The sequence below is a fragment of the Poromitra crassiceps genome, assembly GCF_964638095.1.
Source record: "Poromitra crassiceps genome assembly, chromosome: 6".
Taxonomy (NCBI): Eukaryota; Metazoa; Chordata; class Actinopteri; order Beryciformes; family Melamphaidae; genus Poromitra; species Poromitra crassiceps.
In genome coordinates, this window is record NC_139627.1 from 7,427,673 (window position 1) to 7,455,671 (window position 27,999).

Consider the following 27,999-nt stretch of genomic DNA (forward strand, 5'->3'; position numbering starts at 1 on the left):
CACCTTACTGCACACAGAAAACACCAGAGTACTATGTAAGCTGTCTGTTACTCACGCTGCTCTGCCTCTCACCTTACTGCACACAGAAAACACCAGAGTACTATGTAAGCTGTCTGTTACTCACACTGCTCTGCCTCTCACCTTACTGCACACAGAAAACACCAGAGTACTATGTAAGCTGTCTGTTACTCACGCTGCTCTGCCTCTCACCTTACTGCACACAGAAAACACCAGAGTACTATGTAAGCTGTCTGTTACTCACACTGCCCTGCCTCTCACCTTACTGCACACAGAAAACACCAGAGTACTATGTAAGCTGTCTGTTAGTCACACTGCCCTGCCTCTCACCTTACTGCACACAGAAAACACCAGAGTACTATGTAAGCTGTCTGTTACTCACGCTGCTCTGCCTCTCACCTTACTGCACACAGAAAACACCAGAGTACTATGTAAGCTGTCTGTTACTCACACTGCTCTGCCTCTCACCTTACTGCACACAGAAAACACCAGAGTACTATGTAAGCTGTCTGTTACTCACAGCTGCTCTGCCTCTCACCTTACTGCACACAGAAAACACCAGAGTACTATGTAAGCTGTCTGTTACTCACACTGCTCTGCCTCTCACCTTACTGCACACAGAAAACACCAGAGTACTATGTAAGCTGTCTGTTACTCACGCTGCTCTGCCTCTCACCTTACTGCACACAGAAAACACCAGAGTACTATGTAAGCTGTCTGTTACTCACACTGCTCTGCCTCTCACCTTACTGCACACAGAAAACACCAGAGTACTATGTAAGCTGTCTGTTACTCACGACTGCTCCTGCCTCTCACCTTACTGCACACAGAAAACACCAGAGTACTATGTAAGCTGTCTGTTACTCACACTGCCTGCCTCTCACCTTACTGCACACAGAAAACACCAGAGTACTATGTAAGCTGTCTGTTACTCACGCTGCTCTGCCTCTCACCTTACTGCACACAGAAAACACCAGAGTACTATGTAAGCTGTCTGTTACTCACACTGCTCTGCCTCTCACCTTACTGCACACAGAAAACACCAGAGTACTATGTAAGCTGTCTGTTACTCACACTGCTCTGCCTCTCACCTTACTGCACACAGAAAACACCAGAGTACTATGTAAGCTGTCTGTTACTCACACTGCTCTGCCTCTCACCTTACTGCACACAGAAAACACCAGAGTACTATGTAAGCTGTCTGTTACTCACACTGCTCTGCCTCTCACCTTACTGCACACAGAAAACACCAGAGTACTATGTAAGCTGTCTGTTACTCACAGCTGCTCTGCCTCTCACCTTACTGCACACAGAAAACACCAGAGTACTATGTAAGCTGTCTGTTACTCACACTGCTCTGCCTCTCACCTTACTGCACACAGAAAACACCAGAGTACTATGTAAGCTGTCTGTTACTCACACTGCTCTGCCTCTCACCTTACTGCACACAGAAAACACCAGAGTACTATGTAAGCTGTCTGTTACTCACACTGCTCTGCCTCTCACCTTACTGCACACAGAAAACACCAGAGTACTATGTAAGCTGTCTGTTACTCACACTGCTCTGCCTCTCACCTTACTGCACACAGAAAACACCAGAGTACTATGTAAGCTGTCTGTTACTCACACTGCTCTGCCTCTCACCTTACTGCACACAGAAAACACCAGAGTACTATGTAAGCTGTCTGTTACTCACACTGCTCTGCCTCTCACCTTACTGCACACAGAAAACACCAGAGTACTATGTAAGCTGTCTGTTACTCACACTGCTCTGCCTCTCACCTTACTGCACACAGAAAACACCAGAGTACTATGTAAGCTGTCTGTTACTCACACTGCCTCTGCCTCTCACCTTACTGCACACAGAAAACACCAGAGTACTATGTAAGCTGTCTGTTACTCACACTGCTCTGCCTCTCACCTTACTGCACACAGAAAACACCAGAGTACTATGTAAGCTGTCTGTTACTCACACTGCTCTGCCTCTCACCTTACTGCACACAGAAAACACCAGAGTACTATGTAAGCTGTCTGTTACTCACACTGCCTCTGCCTCTCACCTTACTGCACACAGAAAACACCAGAGTACTATGTAAGCTGTCTGTTACTCACACTGCTCCTGCCTCTCACCTTACTGCACACAGAAAACACCAGAGTACTATGTAAGCTGTCTGTTACTCACACTGCCCTGCCTCTCACCTTACTGCACACAGAAAACACCAGAGTACTATGTAAGCTGTCTGTTACTCACACTGCTCTGCCTCTCACCTTACTGCACACAGAAAACACCAGAGTACTATGTAAGCTGTCTGTTACTCACACTGCTCTGCCTCTCACCTTACTGCACACAGAAAACACCAGAGTACTATGTAAGCTGTCTGTTACTCACACTGCTCTGCCTCTCACCTTACTGCACACAGAAAACACCAGAGTACTATGTAAGCTGTCTGTTACTCACACTGCTCTGCCTCTCACCTTACTGCACACAGAAAACACCAGAGTACTATGTAAGCTGTCTGTTACTCACACTGCTCTGCCTCTCACCTTACTGCACACAGAAAACACCAGAGTACTATGTAAGCTGTCTGTTACTCACACTGCCCTGCCTCTCACCTTACTGCACACAGAAAACACCAGAGTACTATGTAAGCTGTCTGTTACTCACACTGCTCTGCCTCTCACCTTACTGCACACAGAAAACACCAGAGTACTATGTAAGCTGTCTGTTACTCACACTGCTCTGCCTCTCACCTTACTGCACACAGAAAACACCAGAGTACTATGTAAGCTGTCTGTTACTCACACTGCTCTGCCTCTCACCTTACTGCACACAGAAAACACCAGAGTACTATGTAAGCTGTCTGTTACTCACACTGCCCTGCCTCTCACCTTACTGCACACAGAAAACACCAGAGTACTATGTAAGCTGTCTGTTACTCACACTGCTCTGCCTCTCACCTTACTGCACACAGAAAACACCAGAGTACTATGTAAGCTGTCTGTTACTCACACTGCTCTGCCTCTCACCTTACTGCACACAGAAAACACCAGAGTACTATGTAAGCTGTCTGTTACTCACACTGCTCTGCCTCTCACCTTACTGCACACAGAAAACACCAGAGTACTATGTAAGCTGTCTGTTACTCACACTGCTCTGCCTCTCACCTTACTGCACACAGAAAACACCAGAGTACTATGTAAGCTGTCTGTTACTCACACTGCTCTGCCTCTCACCTTACTGCACACAGAAAACACCAGAGTACTATGTAAGCTGTCTGTTACTCACACTGCTCTGCCTCTCACCTTACTGCACACAGAAAACACCAGAGTACTATGTAAGCTGTCTGTTACTCACACTGCTCTGCCTCTCACCTTACTGCACACAGAAAACACCAGAGTACTATGTAAGCTGTCTGTTACTCACACTGCTCTGCCTCTCACCTTACTGCACACAGAAAACACCAGAGTACTATGTAAGCTGTCTGTTACTCACACTGCTCTGCCTCTCACCTTACTGCACACAGAAAACACCAGAGTACTATGTAAGCTGTCTGTTACTCACACTGCTCTGCCTCTCACCTTACTGCACACAGAAAACACCAGAGTACTATGTAAGCTGTCTGTTACTCACACTGCCTCTGCCTCTCACCTTACTGCACACAGAAAACACCAGAGTACTATGTAAGCTGTCTGTTACTCACACTGCTCTGCCTCTCACCTTACTGCACACAGAAAACACCAGAGTACTATGTAAGCTGTCTGTTACTCACACTGCTCTGCCTCTCACCTTACTGCACACAGAAAACACCAGAGTACTATGTAAGCTGTCTGTTACTCACACTGCTCTGCCTCTCACCTTACTGCACACAGAAAACACCAGAGTACTATGTAAGCTGTCTGTTACTCACACTGCTCTAGCCTCTCACCTTACTGCACACAGAAAACACCAGAGTACTATGTAAGCTGTCTGTTACTCACACTGCTCTGCCTCTCACCTTACTGCACACAGAAAACACCAGAGTACTATGTAAGCTGTCTGTTACTCACACTGCCCTGCCTCTCACCTTACTGCACACAGAAAACACCAGAGTACTATGTAAGCTGTCTGTTACTCACACTGCTCTACCTCTCACCTTACTGCACACAGAAAACACCAGAGTACTATGTAAGCTGTCTGTTACTCACACTGCTCTGCCTCTCACCTTACTGCACACAGAAAACACCAGAGTACTATGTAAGCTGTCTGTTACTCACACTGCTCTGCCTCTCACCTTACTGCACACAGAAAACACCAGAGTACTATGTAAGCTGTCTGTTACTCACACTGCTCTGCCTCTCACCTTACTGCACACAGAAAACACCAGAGTACTATGTAAGCTGTCTGTTACTCACACTGCTCTGCCTCTCACCTTACTGCACACAGAAAACACCAGAGTACTATGTAAGCTGTCTGTTACTCACACTGCTCTGCCTCTCACCTTACTGCACACAGAAAACACCAGAGTACTATGTAAGCTGTCTGTTACTCACACTGCTCTACCTCTCACCTTACTGCACACAGAAAACACCAGAGTACTATGTAAGCTGTCTGTTACTCACACTGCTCTGCCTCTCACCTTACTGCATACAGAAAACACCAGAGTACTATGTAAGCTGTCTGTTACTCACACTGCTCTACCTCTCACCTTACTGCACACAGAAAACACCAGAGTACTATGTAAGCTGTCTGTTACTCACACTGCTCTACCTCTCACCTTACTGCACACAGAAAACACCAGAGTACTATGTAAGCTGTCTGTTACTCACACTGCTCTGCCTCTCACCTTACTGCACACAGAAAACACCAGAGTACTATGTAAGCTGTCTGTTACTCACACTGCCTGCCTCTCACCTTACTGCATACAGAAAACACCAGAGTACTATGTAAGCTGTCTGTTACTCACACTGCTCTACCTCTCACCTTACTGCACACAGAAAACACCAGAGTACTATGTAAGCTGTCTGTTACTCACACTGCTCTGCCTCTCACCTTACTGCACACAGAAAACACCAGAGTACTATGTAAGCTGTCTGTTACTCACACTGCTCTACCTCTCACCTTACTGCACACAGAAAACACCAGAGTACTATGTAAGCTGTCTGTTACTCACACTGCTCTGCCTCTCACCTTACTGCATACAGAAAACACCAGAGTACTATGTAAGCTGTCTGTTACTCACACTGCTCTGCCTCTCACCTTACTGCACACAGAAAACACCAGAGTACTATGTAAGCTGTCTGTTACTCACGCTGCTCTGCCTCTCACCTTACTGCACACAGAAAACACCAGAGTACTATGTAAGCTGTCTGTTAGTCACACTGCTCTACCTCTCACCTTACTGCACACAGAAAACACCAGAGTACTATGTAAGCTGTCTGTTACTCACACTGCTCTGCCTCTCACCTTACTGCACACAGAAAACACCAGAGTACTATGTAAGCTGTCTGTTACTCACACTGCCCTGCCTCTCACCTTACTGCACACAGAAAACACCAGAGTACTATGTAAGCTGTCTGTTACTCACACTGCTCTGCCTCTCACCTTACTGCACACAGAAAACACCAGAGTACTATGTAAGCTGTCTGTTACTCACACTGCTCTGCCTCTCACCTTACTGCACACAGAAAACACCAGAGTACTATGTAAGCTGTCTGTTACTCACACTGCTCTGCCTCTCACCTTACTGCACACAGAAAACACCAGAGTACTATGTAAGCTGTCTGTTACTCACACTGCTCTGCCTCTCACCTTACTGCACACAGAAAACACCAGAGTACTATGTAAGCTGTCTGTTACTCACACTGCTCTGCCTCTCACCTTACTGCACACAGAAAACACCAGAGTACTATGTAAGCTGTCTGTTAGTCACACTGCTCTGCCTCTCACCTTACTGCACACAGAAAACACCAGAGTACTATGTAAGCTGTCTGTTACTCACACTGCTCTGCCTCTCACCTTACTGCACACAGAAAACACCAGAGTACTATGTAAGCTGTCTGTTACTCACACTGCTCTGCCTCTCACCTTACTGCACACAGAAAACACCAGAGTACTATGTAAGCTGTCTGTTACTCACGCTGCCCTGCCTCTCACCTTACTGCACACAGAAAACACCAGAGTACTATGTAAGCTGTCTGTTACTCACACTGCTCTGCCTCTCACCTTACTGCACACAGAAAACACCAGAGTACTATGTAAGCTGTCTGTTACTCACACTGCCCTGCCTCTCACCTTACTGCACACAGAAAACACCAGAGTACTATGTAAGCTGTCTGTTACTCACACTGCTCTGCCTCTCACCTTACTGCACACAGAAAACACCAGAGTACTATGTAAGCTGTCTGTTACTCACACTGCTCTGCCTCTCACCTTACTGCACACAGAAAACACCAGAGTACTATGTAAGCTGTCTGTTACTCACACTGCTCTGCCTCTCACCTTACTGCACACAGAAAACACCAGAGTACTATGTAAGCTGTCTGTTACTCACACTGCTCTGCCTCTCACCTTACTGCACACAGAAAACACCAGAGTACTATGTAAGCTGTCTGTTACTCACGCTGCTCTGCCTCTCACCTTACTGCACACAGAAAACACCAGAGTACTATGTAAGCTGTCTGTTACTCACACTGCCCTGCCTCTCACCTTACTGCACACAGAAAACACCAGAGTACTATGTAAGCTGTCTGTTACTCACACTGCTCTGCCTCTCACCTTACTGCACACAGAAAACACCAGAGTACTATGTAAGCTGTCTGTTAGTCACACTGCTCTGCCTCTCACCTTACTGCACACAGAAAACACCAGAGTACTATGTAAGCTGTCTGTTACTCACGCTGCTCTGCCTCTCACCTTACTGCACACAGAAAACACCAGAGTACTATGTAAGCTGTCTGTTACTCACACTGCTCTGCCTCTCACCTTACTGCATACAGAAAACACCAGAGTACTATGTAAGCTGTCTGTTACTCACACTGCTCTGCCTCTCACCTTACTGCACACAGAAAACACCAGAGTACTATGTAAGCTGTCTGTTACTCACGCTGCTCTGCCTCTCACCTTACTGCACACAGAAAACACCAGAGTACTATGTAAGCTGTCTGTTACTCACACTGCTCTGCCTCTCACCTTACTGCACACAGAAAACACCAGAGTACTATGTAAGCTGTCTGTTACTCACACTGCTCTGCCTCTCACCTTACTGCACACAGAAAACACCAGAGTACTATGTAAGCTGTCTGTTACTCACACTGCTCTGCCTCTCACCTTACTGCACACAGAAAACACCAGGGGCCAGTTGCACCAAGTGGTCTTAACTATGCCTGGTCGTAACTCCTACGTCGGTCTTAGTTAAGACTAGGGCTGGGTTCAAAAAATCGATTCTCCGATTTTTAATCGATTTTTATTTTAATCCTCGATTATCGATTCATATGTCCAGAGATCGATTTTTTTTTTATATATATATATATATATATATTATTTTTTTTAATAAACAGGCTAAAATATTATGCTGTGTATGGTAGTTGAAACATAGTATCAAGTTGACGTTTATTTATGTTTGTAGTTGAAACAAAAACATAAATACTGTAGGCTACATGAATGGAAATGTTTGATCAATAATATCTACTTTTAGAAATGATATAGGCTGAAATCAAATCACTGTGCATAATTGTGAAAGTGTCTTTATTGACAGATGAAAAGGCTGTTATTTACCCTTTGTCACCACCTGGTGAGTAAATATATGTGTAACTAAAAACATTAAAATTGACAACAGGTCTGCAACTTTTTTTCCCCATGTATCTACTTGGCTGGTTGGGAACCCCTGTGTTACATAACTGGACATGTAATTCAGGGTACAGCTCAAAAAACATTTTGAAACATATTGAAATTGATCGAATCGAATCGAATCGAATCGAAATTAATCGATTCGCAACCTTGTGAATCGGAATCGAATCGATTCTTGAAATTTGAACCAATACCCAGCTCTAGTTAGTTAGGGCTTATGTCTGGTCTTAACTACGCCGGTCATAGCAATGCGTGTCCATGTGAATTGCCGGGGAATGCCCCCTGATTGGCCCAAAAATGTGCCTCGCGCCGTCACCCACTACTGTATGTGCGTCACTACACCCTCCCTCCTCCCACCCCTCTCCTCCTGTGGAAACTCCAGGGGAAAATGGCGGCGGCGATTAGTGTCAGGCAGTCTGAATGAAATTGAATGTAACGTTCCCAATTCTATGTACCGTATTCAATTCTAAAAAACGACCCTCAACATTTGGGAAGGCTAAGCCACACAACTAGTTCGTTATAATCTAACATCATGCTTTGAAATGCGACTTTACTTTTTGAGTTAGTGTGGACCAGTGATGTCACTGGTCCACACTTTAACACTCAATAACTGTCAAATTAAATGACAGACTTCAAAACCGTTTACAGTTTTCTGATATACTACTGATGTTCTAATGATACAAAGCTGGTTGAAAATGGGCGGTGTTCCTTTAAGCTAAGTTGGTCGTAACTTTATGACCTAACAGCTACGCCGGTTGCACCAAGAGGGCTTAAGCCTTCTTTTCACTACGACCAGGCGTAACTCTTACGCCTGGTCAGGAGGAGGGGTAAGGGTCTAAGGGTAAAGGCCTAAACATGGTCGTCCGTCCGCCTCGAATTGGAGCCGTCTCGCCGTTTGCCGGCGCCAGCTAGCCCTACATGCTCGGACGCCACTACGCCCTCCCTCCCTCCCTCCTGTGGAAGCTCCGTGTGAAAATGGCGGAGATTGTGTGCCAGGCAGTCTGAATGAAATTGAATGTAACGTTCCCAATTCTATGTATTAAATTCTAAAAAACGACCCTCAACATTTGGGAAGGCTAAGCCACACAACTAGTTTGTTATAATCGAACGTCATGCTACGAAGGCGACTTTACGACGATGAGGACGGTAAGGACTCAATTACAGCAGGTCTCCGCTGATAGACACAGAGATCTCTGTTACAGGCAGGCACCCTTAAGGCCTAAACATGGTCGTCCGTCAGAGCCTTGCCCCGCCCTCCCCGTATGACGGCGGGTGGAGCGCCGTCCTACGGGGAGGGGGCCCCGTCGGCTGACGGGGGCTGCTCGAAAATGTGACTTCACGGCGACGATACGTGCGTGACGTCAGCTGCAGGAGAGTTGTGATTGGCCGTTGCCCTGGCTTATCGCCGTAAAGTCGCATTTCAAAGCATGATGTTAGATTATAACGAACTAGTTGTGTGGCTTAGCCTTCCCAAATGTTGAGGGTCGTTTTTTAGAATTTAATACATAGAATTGGGAACGTTACATTCAATTTCATTCAGACTGCCTGGCACACAATCTCCGCCATTTTCACACGGAGCTTCCACAGGAGGGAGGGAGGGAGGGCGTAGTGGCGTCCGAGCATGTAGGGCTAGCTGGCGCCGGCAAACGGCGAGACGGCTCCAATTCGAGGCGGACGGACGACCATGTTTAGGCCTTTACCCTTAGACCCTTACCCCTCCTCCTGACCAGGCGTAAGAGTTACGCCTGGTCGTAGTGAAAAGAAGGCTTAAGCCCTCTTGGTGCAACCGGCGTAGCTGTTAGGTCATAAAGTTACGACCAACTTAGCTTAAAGGAACACTCCGCCCATTTTCAACCAGCTTTGTATCATTAGAACATCAGTAGTATATCAGAAAACTGTAAACGGTTTTGAAGTCTGTCATTTAATTTGACAGTTATTGAGTGTTAAAGTGTGGACCAGTGACATCACTGGTCCACACTAACTCAAATTAATAACTCATTAACTCAAATCAACTCTCAATAACTATCAAACTATTCATCATTCATCTAGTTTGACAGTTATTGAGAGTTGATTTGAGTTAATGAGTTATTAATTTGAGTTAGTGTGGACCAGTGATGTCACTGGTCCACACTTTAACACTCAATAACTGTCAAATTAAATGACAGACTTCAAAACCGTTTACAGTTTTCTGATATACTACTGATGTTCTAATGATACAAAGCTGGTTGAAAATGGGCGGAGTGTTCCTTTAAGACCAGTCGTAAGACCACTTGGTGCAACTGGCCCCAGAGTACTATGTACAGTAAGCTGCTTCAAGCAGAAAACACCTCTTTGCTTCAGTCACTGCTGCCTTCTCACAATCAGATCAGGCTTAGAAAACACCCCATGTTTCTTTAGCACTTGACACAATGGTAAAACAAATGGCTGCGACTGTACGATGTGTTGAGGTTAGAGACGGGGTGTCTCTCTGTCTGTCTGTCTCTCTGTCTGTCTGTCTGTCTGTCTGTCTGTCTGTCTCTCTGTCTGTCTGTCTGTCTGTCTGTCTCTCTGTCTGTCTGTCTGTCTCTCTGTCTGTCTGTCTGTCTGTCTGTCTGTCTGTCTGTCTGTCTGTCTGTCTGTCTGTCTGTCTCTCTGTCTGTCTGTCTGTCTGTCTCTCTGTCTGTCTGTCTGTCTGTCTCTCTGTCTGTCTGTCTGTCTGTCTGTCTGTATCTCTGTCTGTCTGTCTGTCTGTCTGTCTGTCTGTCTGCCTGCTTGTCTGTCTGTCTGCCTGTCTCTCTGTCTGTCTGTCTCTGTGTTGATCTGTCTGTCTGTCTGTCTGTCTGTCTGTCTGCCTGTCTGTCTGTCTGTCTGTCTCTCTGTTGATCTGTCTGTCTGTCTGTCTGTCTCTGTGTTGATCTGTCTCTCTGCATCTTGGACTTCTACCATCCTTCCCCGGGTTCCCACAGGTCCTTGAAATCCTTGAAAGTTTGTGAATTTGAGGCCTTTAAAGTGTTTAAAAAGAGACATAAATAAAGAGACATAAATAGACATAAATAAAGAGACATAAATAGACATAAATAAAGAGACATAAATAGACATAAATAAAGAGACATAAATAGACATAAATAAAGAGACATAAATAGACATAAATAAAGAGACATAAATAGAAAGTGCTTGAATTTATTGGGCAAGAATAGAAATGTAAGTTTCCTCCCCCTGTCTTGTTTTAATGTGTCACACAGCACAGTTGCGCAGTGTTCACACATTCAACCCTCTGTGTTTTATTGTTGTCTGTGAGCTTTAAATGATCAGACTGGTCTGTGTTGTAACAGTAATGACCCGTCTGTGTTGTAACAGTAATGACCCGTGATCTGTGTCTCAAACTAGGTCGTGTTGGGTCCTTGAATTTGAGGGAATTGGCCCTGGAAAGTCCTTGAAAAGTCCTTGAATTTGATGTTTAAGGCATGGGAACCCTGCACGTCTCTCTCTCTCTCTCTCTCTCTCTCTCTCTCTCTCTCTCTCTCTCTCTCTCTCTCTCTCTAAGCCTCTTTTATTTAGTTTCCTCAACACCATTTCTTTAACCTCTCCTTTCTCGCTGCACTCCTTCTGCCTGTCGTCCCCTTTTCTCCTCATCTTGATCTTGATGTCCACGGCTAATTCTTCACCTCCCTCCCTCTTGTGTGTGCTGTCTGATAGCGGATCCACCCTCGCCACGCCCCTGGGACTCACCTGGCAGTATGTACCACCTGTTTTTCCAAGACCACGCCCCTCCCTCTCTCTCTCTCTCTCCTCTTCCCATGTCTGTGTTAGCCTCCGTGTGCTCCTTTCATCCTACTCCAGAGTTCAAACACTCTCCATCAGTGGCCATGGACAAAGTGATGCTACTAGATTATAAGGCTAATCATTTGCTGGTATGGCTGATGGCCACATGGCGGTACACGCCCACGTCACTTCCATGCTGCTTTTGTGTTTTGGCCCTGGAAAATTATTCTTATTTATTTGCAGCCAGGGTGACATGCACTCTGTCCTGCTTCTCAGCCATAATACTGCTGCTACATGTGGGTCAAATGTGGTTGTGTGTGTGTGTGTTGTTATTTTATGTAGTGTGTAGTTTTGTGAGTCAGTGCGTGGTTGTGTGTGTGTGTGTTGTTATTTTATGTAGTGTGTAGTTTTGTGAGTCAGTGTGTGTGTTGTTATTTTATGTAGTGTGTAGTTTTGTGAGTCAGTGCGTGGTTGTGTGTGTGTGTGTTGTTATTTTATGTAGTGTGTAGTTTTGTGAGTCAGTGCGTGGTTGTGTGTGTGTTGTTATTTTATGTAATGTGTAGTTTTGTGAGTCAGTGCGTGGTTGTGTGTGTGTGTGTTGTTATTTTATGTAGTGTGTAGTTTTGTGAGTCAGTGCGTGGTTGTGTGTGTGTTGTTATTTTATGTAATGTGTAGTTTTGTGAGTCAGTGTGTGGTTGTGTGTGTGTTGTTATTTTATATAATGTGTAGTTTTGAGAGCACTAGTGCCTTCCTGCTTCAAAATAACTGTAATTTTTCTTTTCTTTCGACTACACTGCGAGAAATGTCCAGCCTTACCTGTCATGTGATGTTGCATTCAGTCTTAAAACAATATTTTTCTTACGTGGAAAAACTCAAATGATCTCTTGAATCTTCTTGAGTTAAGTGATTACGTTTAATGTAGAAATCTCCCTGATTTCTGAGCGCTGCCACTTGCTTCAAGACTCTTCTTGAGATCATTTGAGCTTTAGGAAAAAAGCAAATCTCTCTCACTCTGAGTACGGTAATACATTTTTAGAAAAGATTTGAAGGCTGCATACTCGCTAAAATGACTTGTTAATATGAATATTTTCAGCAGTGTGGTTGTGATATTTATCATTACTCCTGACTTTAGCTACAGGCTAGACTGTGGGATAGGAACTGGAGGAATCGTATGATCACCAGAAATAATACATAGGGGAAAAAAATCACATGAAATTATTAAATCTTGGAAGCGACTGGCATGAGAGCTAGGCTGTAACCAGCAGGTGGTGTGATGCTGTAACTTAGCAGCTGTTCCAGTTCCCTATCACAGCAGTGTGTTGCCTGGTAGCTGGCACTGGTCAGCAAGATAAGAATTAGGAGGGGTGGTGACAACGTCCTTAAAGAAGCTATTATTGCATATGCATGGGGTGAAATTAATGTATTTATTTATGTGTTTAACATGGAATAATTTAAATAAATTTAATGGGCAGTTTCAGTACACTTCTCTCCTAGCATGAAATGCTACAAAGACCAATGTCAACACCCTAACTATTCTTAGTTAACTAGCAGAGATACACCTGCTAGCTTACAACATTTCATATGTTTTGTACTTGTGTTACACATTAGTGGTGCCTTATGTAAATGAGCAGCAGTAAGTATTCAAATAGTTTGTCTGTCACAATTTCTTGCACATTCTTCTCAGACCTTTCAACGTCTGTGCCTGGAGAAGAACGGGTTGAACATCAATCTCAAGCAGAAACAATAGTGTCCTCTGCTTGTGCCTTTTGTGTGTTGTGGATGGTCTGGTCATCCAGTCGTAGTGGTTTGGGTGCAACCACCACAGCCGCCCGAACTCTTCGACTTTCCCCCTATAATTGTCCACCTCTCTGTTTCTCTCTCAGCCAATCGCCGACCTTAGTCCAATCAGACGCTCGGCATCCTCGCTGACTCCTCAGCGCCCCCAGGAGGTGAGTCTGAGGGAGTACGGCCTGCAACGGCCCGTCCACGTCGAGTGCTCCGCAGGGCAGATCCAAGGCCAGGACAGAGGACACCACCATCACCACCACCACCGCTGCCATCGCCGCAGGGACAAGGACAACCAACAGACGTCCTTGGATAGAGCAGCCTCAGAGCAGCCGTCCAGCCCGACCGGTGAGACACACAACATCTGTCCCCAAAACACTGTCTTTTCATTGTGTCATCAATAGGCTTTAAGTGATGCAGTGGCTTTTTCATGGTTTGCATTCGCCATAGTTTAATGAACCGTACTCAGCAGAAAGGATGCAGGAAACTCTCAATGATTGGACTTAATCATTCTTGTGCGGGGTACTACTGTATGAGGCTGCATGACATACAGGTAAATAACATGACATACAGGTAAATAACATGACATACAGGTAAATAACATGGCATACAGGTAAATAGGCTGCATGACATACAGGTAAGTAAGTACAATTACTGCGTTTGGAAACGTAACGTGCTTCACAGAAAAGCAAAACTTCAACAAGGAAAACAGTACAAATAAATACATACATACATACATAAATCCATACATACATACATACATACAGTACATACATAGATACATACATAGATACATACATAGATACATACATAAATCCATAAATCCATACATACATACATACATACATACATACATACATAAATCCATACATACATACATACATACATACATAGATACATACATAGATACATACATAAATCCATAAATCCATACATACATACATACATACATACATACATACATACATGCATACATACAGTATATACACACACAGCGAATATTGCCTTTTGATGCACTCAAATGCACATTATTAGGCTACTAACAAAGCATGTAAAGATGTCCAGCAGGGGGAGCAGTTCATGATGAGGTCGTGAGAGATGAATATAATCGAGCAAGAGGCTCATAGAAACAGAGCTTCACTTTCATGCGCAGAGAGAGAGAGAGATAGAGAGAGAGATAGAGAGAGCGAGCAAGAGAGCGAGATAGAGAGAGAGAGAGAGAGAGAGAGAGAGAGAGAGAGAGAGAGAGAGAGAGAGAGAGAGAGCGAGAGAGAGAGAGAGAGAGAGATAGATAGAGAGAGAGAGAGAGAGAGAGAGAGATATAGCAGACTTGTCTTTCATTCCAAATCACCTGGACTTTACATAGCGGTCGAAATTCCTGATGGGATTACGGGTCCATGGGTCCATGATGGGGTTGTGTGTGTGTGTGTGTGTGTGTGTGTGTGTGTGTGTGTGTGTGTGTGTGTGTGTGTGTGTGTGTGTGTGTGTGTGTGTGTGTGTGTGTGTGTGTGTGTGTGTGTGTGTGTGTGTGTGTGTGTGTGTGTGTGTGTGTGAAGGGCTTTCTGTTTCAGCCAGGGATTTGACATGTCAGCTTTTCCATCTGATGAGCAAAGACACTTATGAGCTCTCAGAGGACAATCTGGCTGTTTGTCTTTCTTTTGTATCCGTCACTGCCTTTGACCTCTGACCTGCACAGTCACACTTATGAAATGCAGACGTAGCTCCCAGGCAGCTGCTCTCTCCACAGAAGGCTGATGTCATGAACTTGACATGTTGCACTGAGTGTTGTTCAGTCTTCATCTTCATCTTTGCAGAGAACAGAAGCAAACTGATGAAGAAACTAGAAGGGCACTCAGAGAGCACAGCTATGTCTGCTAAGATATGTTAATTTCTCTCGTCAGATCCAGATACATTCTACTCAACTCCACACAGAAAGGCCCTTTTTGACGACCCCACCTGGGCGCTGTCGGTTTGTTAGCAGGATAACCGAAAAACTACTCTGCCGATTTTCACGAGACTTTGTGGAAGGGTGTAGCATGGGCCAAGGAAGAAGCCAGTACGTTTTGGTGCAGATCCGATCTGACTCAGGACATCATATCAGGCAGACTGGACTATACTTGGCCTTGGTGGAGGTCTGCGCTCACTTGTTTGAATAAAAGTAACATTGTAACACCGAATACAATATGAAGTTACTTTTTACTTTACCATGTAAAGAGATCAGGTCAATATGAAGTGACTTTTTACTTTACCATGTAAAGAGATCAGGTCAATATGAAGTTACTTTTTACTTTACCATGTAAAGAGATCAGGTCACAATCTCTGCTGGCCATCAGGGGCTCATCTGCTGGAGTGATTAGCCCCTGATAGCCGGTGGTGTTTCAGGGCAGCAGCTGGGCTTTATTGCCTAGATAAAAGGCCACAGTGGACAGGCTCAGCCTAGATAAAAGCCACAGTGGACAGGCTCAGCCTAGATAAAAGGCCACAGTGGACAGGCTCAGCCTAGATAAAAGGCCACAGTGGACAGGCTCAGCCTAGATAAAAGCCACAGTGGACAGGCTCAGCCTAGATAAAAGGCCACAGTGGACAGGCTCAGCCTAGATAAAAGCCACAGTGGACAGGCTCAGCCTAGATAAAAGGCCACAGTGGACAGGCTCAGCCTAGATAAAAGGCCACAGTGGACAGGCTCAGCCTAGATAAAAGGCCACAGTGGACAGGCTCAGCCTAGATAAAAGCCACAGTGGACAGGCTCAGCCTAGATAAAAGCCACAGTGGACAGGCTCAGCCTAGATAAAAGCCACAGTGGACAGGCTCAGCCTAGATAAAAGCCACAGTGGACAGGCTCAGCCTAGATAAAAGCCACAGTGGACAGGCTCAGCCTAGATAAAAGCCACAGTGGACAGGCTCAGCCTAGATAAAAGGCCACAGTGGACAGGCTCAGCCTAGATAAAAGCCACAGTGGACAGGCTCAGCCTAGATAAAAGCCACAGTGGACAGGCTCAGCCTAGATAAAAGCCACAGTGGACAGGCTCAGCCTAGATAAAAGCCACAGTGGACAGGCTCAGCCTAGATAAAAGCCACAGTGGACAGGCTCAGCCTAGATAAAAGGCCACAGTGGACAGGCTCAGCCTAGATAAAAGCCACAGTGGACAGGCTCAGCCTAGATAAAAGCCACAGTGGACAGGCTCAGCCTAGATAAAAGCCACAGTGGACAGGCTCAGCCTAGATAAAAGGCCACAGTGGACAGGCTCAGCCTAGATAAAAGCCACAGTGGACAGGCTCAGCCTAGATAAAAGCCACAGTGGACAGGCTCAGCCTAGATAAAAGCCACAGTGGACAGGCTCAGCCTAGATAAAAGCCACAGTGGACAGGCTCAGCCTAGATAAAAGCCACAGTGGACAGGCTCAGCCTAGATAAAAGCCACAGTGGACAGGCTCAGCCTAGATAAAAGCCACAGTGGACAGGCTCAGCCTAGATAAAAGGCCACAGTGGACAGGCTCAGCCTAGATAAAAGCCACAGTGGACAGGCTCAGCCTAGATAAAAGCCACAGTGGACAGGCTCAGCCTAGATAAAAGCCACAGTGGACAGGCTCAGCCTAGATAAAAGCCACAGTGGACAGGCTCAGCCTAGATAAAAGCCACAGTGGACAGGCTCAGCCTAGATAAAAGGCCACAGTGGACAGGCTCAGCCTAGATAAAAGCCACAGTGGACAGGCTCAGCCTAGATAAAAGCCACAGTGGACAGGCTCAGCCTAGATAAAAGCCACAGTGGACAGGCTCAGCCTAGATAAAAGGCCACAGTGGACAGGCTCAGCCTAGATAAAAGCCACAGTGGACAGGCTCAGCCTAGATAAAAGCCACAGTGGACAGGCTCAGCCTAGATAAAAGCCACAGTGGACAGGCTCAGCCTAGATAAAAGCCACAGTGGACAGGCTCAGCCTAGATAAAAGCCACAGTGGACAGGCTCAGCCTAGATAAAAGCCACAGTGGACAGGCTCAGCCTAGATAAAAGGCCACAGTGGACAGGCTCAGCCTAGATAAAAGCCACAGTGGACAGGCTCAGCCTAGATAAAAGCCACAGTGGACAGGCTCAGCCTAGATAAAAGGCCACAGTGGACAGGCTCAGCCTAGATAAAAGCCACAGTGGACAGGCTCAGCCTAGATAAAAGGCCACAGTGGACAGGCTCAGCCTAGATAAAAGGCCACAGTGGACAGGCTCAGCCTAGATAAAAGCCACAGTGGACAGGCTCAGCCTAGATAAAAGGCCACAGTGGACAGGCTCAGCCTAGATAAAAGGCCACAGTGGACAGGCTCAGCCTAGATAAAAGCCACAGTGGACAGGCTCAGCCTAGATAAAAGGCCACAGTGGACAGGCTCAGCCTAGATAAAAGCCACAGTGGACAGGCTCAGCCTAGATAAAAGGCCACAGTGGACAGGCTCAGCCTAGATAAAAGCCACAGTGGACAGGCTCAGCCTAGATAAAAGCCACAGTGGACAGGCTCAGCCTAGATAAAAGCCACAGTGGACAGGCTCAGCCTAGATAAAAGCCACAGTGGACAGGCTCAGCCTAGATAAAGGCCACAGTGGACAGGCTCAGCCTAGATAAAAGCCACAGTGGACAGGCTCAGCCTAGATAAAAGCCACAGTGGACAGGCTCAGCCTAGATAAAAGCCACAGTGGACAGGCTCAGCCTAGATAAAAGCCACAGTGGACAGGCTCAGCCTAGATAAAAGCCACAGTGGACAGGCTCAGCCTAGATAAAAGGCCACAGTGGACAGGCTCAGCCTAGATAAAAGCCACAGTGGACAGGCTCAGCCTAGATAAAAGGCCACAGTGGACAGGCTCAGCCTAGATAAAAGCCACAGTGGACAGGCTCAGCCTAGATAAAAGGCCACAGTGGACAGGCTCAGCCTAGATAAAAGCCACAGTGGACAGGCTCAGCCTAGATAAAAGCCACAGTGGACAGGCTCAGCCTAGATAAAAGCCACAGTGGACAGGCTCAGCCTAGATAAAAGGCCACAGTGGACAGGCTCAGCCTAGATAAAAGCCACAGTGGACAGGCTCAGCCTAGATAAAAGCCACAGTGGACAGGCTCAGCCTAGATAAAAGCCACAGTGGACAGGCTCAGCCTAGATAAAAGGCCACAGTGGACAGGCTCAGCCTAGATAAAAGCCACAGTGGACAGGCTCAGCCTAGATAAAAGCCACAGTGGACAGGCTCAGCCTAGATAAAAGCCACAGTGGACAGGCTCAGCCTAGATAAAAGCCACAGTGGACAGGCTCAGCCTAGATAAAAGCCACAGTGGACAGGCTCAGCCTAGATAAAAGCCACAGTGGACAGGCTCAGCCTAGATAAAAGCCACAGTGGACAGGCTCAGCCTAGATAAAAGCCACAGTGGACAGGCTCAGCCTAGATAAAAGCCACAGTGGACAGGCTCAGCCTAGATAAAAGCCACAGTGGACAGGCTCAGCCTAGATAAAAGCCACAGTGGACAGGCTCAGCCTAGATAAAAGGCCACAGTGGACAGGCTCAGCCTAGATAAAAGGCCACAGTGGACAGGCTCAGCCTAGATAAAAGGCCACAGTGGACAGGCTCAGCCTAGATAAAAGGCCACAGTGGACAGGCTCAGCCTAGATAAAAGGCCACAGTGGACAGGCTCAGCCTAGATAAAAGGCCACAGTGGACAGGCTCAGCCTAGATAAAAGGCCACAGTGGACAGGCTCAGCCTAGATAAAAGCCACAGTGGACAGGCTCAGCCTAGATAAAAGCCACAGTGGACAGGCTCAGCCTAGATAAAAGCCACAGTGGACAGGCTCAGCCTAGATAAAAGCCACAGTGGACAGGCTCAGCCTAGATAAAAGCCACAGTGGACAGGCTCAGCCTAGATAAAAGGCCACAGTGGACAGGCTCAGCCTAGATAAAAGGCCACAGTGGACAGGCTCAGCCTAGATAAAAGGCCACAGTGGACAGGCTCAGCCTAGATAAAAGGCCACAGTGGACAGGCTCAGCCTAGATAAAAGCCACAGTGGACAGGCTCAGCCTAGATAAAAGCCACAGTGGACAGGCTCAGCCTAGATAAAAGGCCACAGTGGACAGGCTCAGCCTAGATAAAAGCCACAGTGGACAGGCTCAGCCTAGATAAAAGCCACAGTGGACAGGCTCAGCCTAGATAAAAGCCACAGTGGACAGGCTCAGCCTAGATAAAAGCCACAGTGGACAGGCTCAGCCTAGATAAAAGGCCACAGTGGACAGGCTCAGCCTAGATAAAAGCCACAGTGGACAGGCTCAGCCTAGATAAAAGCCACAGTGGACAGGCTCAGCCTAGATAAAAGCCACAGTGGACAGGCTCAGCCTAGATAAAAGCCACAGTGGACAGGCTCAGCCTAGATAAAAGCCACAGTGGACAGGCTCAGCCTAGATAAAAGCCACAGTGGACAGGCTCAGCCTAGATAAAAGCCACAGTGGACAGGCTCAGCCTAGATAAAAGCCACAGTGGACAGGCTCAGCCTAGATAAAAGCCACAGTGGACAGGCTCAGCCTAGATAAAAGCCACAGTGGACAGGCTCAGCCTAGATAAAAGCCACAGTGGACAGGCTCAGCCTAGATAAAAGCCACAGTGGACAGGCTCAGCCTAGATAAAAGGCCACAGTGGACAGGCTCAGCCTAGATAAAAGCCACAGTGGACAGGCTCAGCCTAGATAAAAGCCACAGTGGACAGGCTCAGCCTAGATAAAAGCCACAGTGGACAGGCTCAGCCTAGATAAAAGCCACAGTGGACAGGCTCAGCCTAGATAAAAGCCACAGTGGACAGGCTCAGCCTAGATAAAAGCCACAGTGGACAGGCTCAGCCTAGATAAAAGCCACAGTGGACAGGCTCAGCCTAGATAAAAGCCACAGTGGACAGGCTCAGCCTAGATAAAAGCCACAGTGGACAGGCTCAGCCTAGATAAAAGCCACAGTGGACAGGCTCAGCCTAGGGATTTATGAGTGGCTCTTAGTCAGATAGCAGAACATACAGCAGCCGTTCACCGCCATTCATATTTTTTCAGACGCTGGTTCGTATGTTGAAGCAGGAAGTGATGCAGACTATGGCACTCTATAGCACCTTGTGTATTGAAAATTGGTTATTAGTAGTGTGACAGTAGACGTGTATATGTGTATGTTAGAATTTTGCTGAACGTATAGTCAGCACACCAGTTCCCAAACTTTTCAGACCAAGTACCACTATGTACCAAACCACATTTCCCAGGGACCACTTCCACTGCGGATACCAACACCCCCCCCCCCCAAATAAAATTGGCAGATTTAACAGATACAATAGGATCAGAAAGGCAAAATAACAACATAAGGCTACTGGTTCAAAACGGACACACACACACACACACACACACACACACACACACACACACACACACACACACACACACATTTAAATGCTTTTATTTGGATCCAAAGTAGAGCAAATATTACAGACCCAAACATTTTAGAAGAAGGCCGCATCTGGAAGACAGTACATTTCTATTGAACCAGACACTGATGCATGTACTTCTTAAGCACAGGAAAAGACATCGCAGCAAGATGATGACTTAAATATAATGTATGCAAACTAACATATGTAAGCATGTTTAGCACTCAAGGGTATACAAAGCATCGTCTTCTCCAGATAAAGAGGCTGCCTATTATGGCTGAAATGGAGCAGTATTTTGCTAAAAAAAAAAAAAAATCACACACACACACACACAAACACACACACACACACACACACACACACACACACACACACACACGCACACACACACACACACCTGCCAACATCATTAGGCTGTGAAAAAGAGGACACCTTTAAAAATGTTTTTTCACTTGCCAAAATGTTGCCTAACTTTCAAGTGTTATTTTTGCTACCTTCCTTCCTGACAAGCTATGACAGGTTTGTGCCAATCAATGCCTGAGTTCTTCTAGTTTTACTCTGGCTTTAAAACTGAGCCTGCTACAGCCTCTGAAATGTGATTTTCAAAGTCGTGATATTTCCTGACCCGAACATCGCGATATTTCCGAAAAATCGGCCCGAGCCTATTTCTCAGAGATAGTTCACATTTTTTAAAGTCTAGCTCTATTTGCTACTTACCAATGATGATGTTGATTGGTAGAGATCTTTCTCAGCACAAGTTGGGGGAAATGAATGCAAAGTCAATGGTGTCACGGTCCTGTATGTACTTTATAAGCTGTCTGAGGCTCACTAACATGTCATCCACAGTGCACACAGCCTCAGTCAGCTTGTACATACAAGAGTGTTTTGGTGCTGCTCGCTGTTGATTGGGTAACACAATCTGACACACCCACCAAACGAGAGACAACAAAACGTACCTCCCGTGGCACACCGTTTCGAGCAAACGTGACGTTCAACCCCGAAACCGTAGCACACAGTGCGCACCGTTTTGCAGCTTGAACACAGACACACGCATTGTGCTGCATGTGAGTCATTTGACCTTTACTGCATCATCTGTTATCTACCTGCTCTTCGTCATTTCATTTGCTGCTGTCCTCCTCCAGGTGTGTTCACTGAGCCTGCAGCTGAAGGCTTGTCCAGAGAGCGAGCCAGAGAGCGCGAGCGAGGCCGGCCTCATGAGAGGAGGCACCACTCTGCAGCGCGCTACTACTCCTGTGAGCGCTACGGCAGCAGGGAGCAGTGCCACACCAAGTCAGCCGGTCCCAGTCGATCCACCTCCCCGGGAGATGGCCAAGACTCTGGGTTCCTCAAACAGGTGAGGTGCCTTCCAGGTGTGGTGCTTGCTGCTCCAGGGAGACTGCTTCTCTGTGCTGCTCAGACCTGCTTCTCTGTGCTCTGACCTGCTTCTCTGTGCTCTGACCTGCTTCTCTGTGCTCTGACCTGCTTCTCTGTGCTCTGACCTGCTTCTCTGTGCTCTGACCTGCTTCTCTGTGCTGCTCAGACCTGCTTCTCTGTGCTCTGACCTGCTTCTCTGTGCTCTGACCTGCTCCTCTGTGCTCTGACCTGCTCCTCTGTGCTCTGACCTGCTCCTCTGTGCTCTGACCTGCTTCTCTGTGCTCTGACCTGCTTCTCTGTGCTCTGACCCCTCTGCTGAAATGTTGACATTTTAGGGATGCATGATATTGGATTTCTTTTTTGCCAATATTTTCCAACCCGATAGCGATATACAGTAAACACAATTCAGTATATATATATATATATATATATATATTTATACAACAGGTAGTTCCGGCCGGGCAATTTGATTGGACAAGAGGGATCCTACCAGTGCCAATATTTCATGATAATGCACTGGCGCTTCACTGTGTGTAGATCACTCCGCTTCACAGCTGCCCTAATCAACAAAACGCTTCACAGCTGTAGAGTAGACAGTAGTAAAGTAGACAGCCTGCAGTTAATTAGGCTGATTAGGCTACATTTTCGGCAAAGCAGAAAGCTGAGGGAACTATTTTTGTTGGCGGAGGAATAAATAGAGAAATCATATATTTTCTCAGCTTTTTGTCATTTTTTAATCAGCTTTGTTTAATAGAACTGTTGTATAAAAGCAATATCACACGAGAGGGAGTGCGGTTGTTGGCTAATATCGGCACTGCTGTGATTCGGTCGTAGGCACGAGGCCGCAGGCCGAGTGCCGAAGATAAAGACATCAGTGCCGATATTAGACAACAACAGCACGACCTCATATATATATATATATATATAATATATATATATATATATATACATACAGTAAACACAATGGAGACCCGAACACACACAGACACCACAATTATAGTAGGATTGGCTACATGTGGTCTCTGGTCCTGGATTTATTTGAAACACAGTCACTGAAGAATTAAATCTAGGACATGAAAATAAATAAACAGTCCTTCAAGTCAACAAAAGTTAACTATTGTTATCTTGCATTTGCTGTTATTATGTAGATTTCTAGATAAGCCTGTAGTGGGTTTCTATCTCACCTGCACGTTTTTTTATTTTATTTCTTTGTATACATTTTATTTTCTGTTTAACCTGTTTGCTTTTAAAATGTGCAAATAAACAAACGAACAAGTCAGTTTTGGTGGAGCACAAAGTCCTTCATCACTTGTGTTAGAGGTAGAGAGTGGACTTGGTTCAGGCGATGTGTGCCCAGTGCTTCGCAGATCCGGATCCGACACACGTGGGCCAGACTGCGAGGACATCTCTTGGCCTCCAGAAAGACCCTGGGAGCCTCAGCACCACACGCAGCAGGCGAGAAACCACGTCACAGATCAGAATACCAGAGGCCTCGAGCAGCAGGTGGAAGCAGTCCATGTGGCGGCGGGCGGCGCTGATGTAGAGACCTCACGAGGGTGTGAACGCAACGCTGTCCATGTCAACAGCGGCACGGAACCTGATGAGTTCCTGCAATATGTCCAGCAGCACAGTAGACCAGGGTGTTGAACCAGTACCTGCTTCTTCTGTTGGGGTCGGCCCCCCGCTTGCAGGAGGATCTGGACGCAATCCAGGTGACCGCGGACCACGGGCGTCTGGAGAGGCGTGCAGTCTGAGGCATAAGCTAGGTGTACCTGAGTGATCAGGTAGGCCACACAGGCAGCGTGACCCTGCCAGACTGCCAACACCAGAGAGGGGAGCTGTATAAACGGATACCATTACACACCGATCTCCTCTCATTGATGCACCTTCTGAAGCGGGTCTTCCTGCAGCAGGTTTGTCCAGGTCTCCTGCGTAGGGGGCAGCGTGGAGCTGCCTGTAGGGGGCAGCGTGGAGCTGCCTGTCTTCATGCCCTGCTCGAGCAGCCATTCCTTCACTTCTGTCAGAGTACATCGTGTCTCAAACTGAAGGCTTTATGAAGGGACAACTTGTTCGAGTGACATCACTCACTGATGACATCACAATTGCTTGAATGACATGAAAGATGACGCTCACTGATGACATCACTTACTGACTGATGACATCACTTTTTTTAAGAAACAGGGAGGATGGAGGGCAACGAGGGAGGTCACCATCAAGGTCAAGGTCAAGGTTTTCTTTATTTGTCTCCCTTGGGAGAGATTTGTCTTGGAGACAGACAGGGCCACAGCTGCATACATAGAAACATTTGACAGAAAACACCAAAACCAAAAACATTGCATGATACATCATTACACATACCCCCGTGATAAAGTGCCTCTAGTCATTTCTAGTTGTCATTAATCATTTTGATTGACAGAGGAATGAATGAGTGTTTATATCTATTATATTTGCACCGCAGTATCCTATATCTCCTGCCAGATTGCAGTAGTTCGTGCTCTGGGTTCAGTACATGCGAGGGGTCGGATAAGATATTCCGAGCTTGTCTTATCACTGATTGCTCAAAAATGACTTGGGGGGGGGGGGGGGGGGTGATCGGGGGGGTGGACATACCCATGATCTTCCCAGCCATTTGTGCTAGCCTAGCAATTTGAGATTTGTATTTAACAGTCAGGTTGCCAAACCAGCTGGAAATACCATATCTCAGAATGGATTCTATACTAGCCCTGTAGAAAATCAACATAATATTCACACTGACTCCAAAAAGCCTGAGTCTTCGAAGAAAGTGTAGACGCTGATGTATGTTTGCGCAGAAAGTTGTAACATGGGTGTGCCAGCTCAAATCCTGATCAATCTGCACTCCTAGATATTTATTGGAGACCTGTTTAATGTTATGGTTGTGAACCTTGATCATAGTGTGGTCTCCTATGGACCTGGGGTCTACGATGACCTCTGTTTTGTTTACATTTATTTTTAAATGATGCTGATCATTCTATGAACCTGTCCACTCCAGATGTACAGCTGAGGATGTTAGAATCGCTCGTGAGCAGACTAAGTATCACGGTGTCGTCTGAGAACTTAATTACGAACTGATTGGGATGTGAGCTGACACAGTCGTCTGTATACAAGGTAAACAGAAAGGAGGAACTGACTGTTCCTTGGGGCACACCTGTACTACATAGTGTCTCCTCAGAGAGCACAGAGTTGAATCTCACCCTCTGTGGTCTCCTGGGGCCGGTTGCACCAACTGGTCTTACACTGGTCTTAAAGGCCGGCTTTTCCGTGGGGGATATGAATATATATTAAATCTCACGCCCCTAAGGTTTTCAAATCCGTTGAAATTTTTGAAATTGGTTGTTTACAGCCTGAGATATCACCAGAAATCCACTCTGTGTGGGGGGGGGGGGGTGGTGGGGGGGAGGTGCGGGTGCGGGGACTCGAAATACTACATTTCCCACAATGCACTGGGCTCGCGTGGCCTTCGTTTCCATGCCCACCCCTCAGGCGTTTGGCTGATATCAAACTCCAGTAGGTGGCGGTAATGCACATATATGTTTGCCAACCGCCATAAAACTCAAAGAAGAAGAAGAAGAAAAAGGCTTCGACAATATTACATGGAGAGAAGAAGAAATAAATCGAAAATAAATCGAAAATAAATTGCCTCCAAATTGCACCAAATTTAAACTGAAGTATATATGTCGGGAGATGTCTTCATAAAAAAAATTTCATGCATTTTAAGGCATTTTCGTAGGAGTTACGCGCATCTGATGTTGTAACTATTTTCTGTAAAAATGTGTAAAAACAGGTACATTGCTCAGCGTTGATTTCGTTACTTCAACCCACCTACTACTAGATGAAATTTGACGAGCTTTCCAATGCCGCCAGTCACGTGTCTGTCCGTGCTTCCGTTCCCGAGAAAATCGTCTCTTTGCAAGGAGCTATGGAAAGCTAACCTAGCTACAGCAGGCTAGGTGGTCGAAAAAGATGGCTGCCTTTTTGTTTTTCTTCAGACCTCTGAAGGGGCGTGGAGGACCTCTAGAGGCGGGACCATGGCTCACAACAGTTGTAGTTCATAGGTGCACGACTTCCGCAAGGCGGACTTGGGCCAGATGACGCGAAACGCGTCGGCTGGCCCAAAAAATATGTGAGAGATGCTTGATATCTCTGGGAGTGAAGCTCCAATTTCAAAAATTTCAACGGATTCGAAAACCTTAGGGGCGTGAGATTTAATATATATTCATATCCCCCACGGAAAAGCCGGCCTTTAAGCTAAGTTGGTCGTAACTTTACAACCTAACAGCTACGCCGGTTGCACCAAGATGGCTTAAGCCTTATTTTCACTAAGCCCAGGCATAACTCTTACGACTGGTGAGGAGGAGGCGTAGTGCCTGCCTGTAACAGAGATCTCCGCGGAGACCTTTTTGAGTCCTTACCGCCATCGTCGTAACACAGCCAGTTCTCCGTCTTTGAAGCATGATATTAGATTATAACTAACTAGTTGTGTGGTTTAGCCTTCCCAAATGTTGCCGTTAATTTTTTAGAATTTAATACATAGAATTGGGAACGTTACATTCAATTTCAGACTGGCTAAATCGCGCCATTTTTCCCCCGGAGCGAGGGAGGGTGTAGTGATGCACTTACAGTAGTGGCTGATAGAGCGTAGTGGCACAGTGACGCTCCAAGCAGGTCGCGAGGCACATTTTTGCAACATCATCCAATCAGGGGGCATTCCCTGGCAATTCACATGGACGCGCATTGCTACGACCGGCCTAGTTAAGACCAGACGTAAGCCGTGTTGGTGCAACGGGCATAAATCCACTCTAAAGACTGGTCTTAACTAAGACCGACGTAGGAGTTACGACCAGGCATAGTTAAGACCACTTGGTGCAACCGGCCCCTGGAAAGAAAGGAAAAATGCCATTTAATTATAAAGGGGTTCACATTTAACTGAGCTAGTAGTGCTGGCACCATGCTGGCACGAAGGCCCGAGAGGTCCGGGAAGACGGAGGTCGAATAGGAGAACATTGAGGAGGGGGCGGTGGACCCCCGAGTCTGGAATTTGTGTAATATTCTGTCAGAGGCAGCAATGTGCCGCAAGGCATCCAGTCTGCCGGAAAGCCATCAGAAGAAGAAGAAACACCTCCGACACACTTTACTCGTTCTGGAACTTGCTGTACGGATGGTCGGAGTCGGTGATCAGACCATACTTCTTGCGGATCTCATCGTGTCTGACCTTCATCTCCACCTTCCGTTCCTCAGCATGCTGTCTGATCTTGCCTCTCTTCTTGGAAAGTCTCTTCTCGTCAGCCTCAGGCCATGATGGACGCTGGCAGCAGCAGCAGCGGCAGCAGCAGCAGCACACGATGATGCTGATGAGGAGGGCCCCACCCACCACAGCCATGTCGATAAGCAGGGCCTTGAAGGTCACCCAGCACACGGCCCAACGCGCCTGGGACAGTTCACACACAGACGTTGGAAGCAGAGACCAGCTCACTGGGTACTCCATGCAGGTTTTGGTGGTAAAACACCACAGACACTTGCTGTGTTTGACACACGAGTCACACTCTGTGTAGACGGCGCATGTTTGGCATTCCGTCTGGCTCACGAAGCTACACAGTACGACGGCAGCAACAAACACCCAAATAGACACTCTTTGCCTCGCTGTGGTCAATTTATCCATCATTAAAACCATGTACTAAACCATGTAGTTTTCCGCCACTTATGCTTCTTGACAACTCTCAAGTTACATCACTGATGACATCACAATTGCTCGAGTGACATCACTGATATGTCAATTGCTCGACATCACTGTTCACATCATCAGTGATTTATGACATCACTATGGTAGTGACCT

General features: G+C 46.5%; 1 protein-coding gene and 1 pseudogene across 2 annotated transcripts in view; one reads left to right on the forward strand and one right to left on the reverse strand.

Annotated features, from left to right (window-relative positions):
* cacna1bb (calcium channel, voltage-dependent, N type, alpha 1B subunit, b) overlaps positions 1–27,999 on the forward strand; it is a gene marked incomplete at both ends in the record, with an annotated part of 257,187 nt that overhangs the window by 227,205 nt on the left and 1,983 nt on the right. Inside the window, 3 exons of the mRNA XM_083638052.1 lie at positions 11,519–11,557; positions 13,468–13,717; positions 21,917–22,128. Coding sequence (XP_083494178.1) covers positions 11,519–11,557; positions 13,468–13,717; positions 21,917–22,128 — 501 coding nt within the window. The remainder of the gene's footprint in view (positions 1–11,518; positions 11,558–13,467; positions 13,718–21,916; positions 22,129–27,999) is intronic.
* On the reverse strand, positions 27,298–27,825 carry LOC310778697 (pituitary tumor-transforming gene 1 protein-interacting protein pseudogene; annotated as a pseudogene). Its single transcript has one exon. The product of its transcript is annotated as a pituitary tumor-transforming gene 1 protein-interacting protein pseudogene (transcript).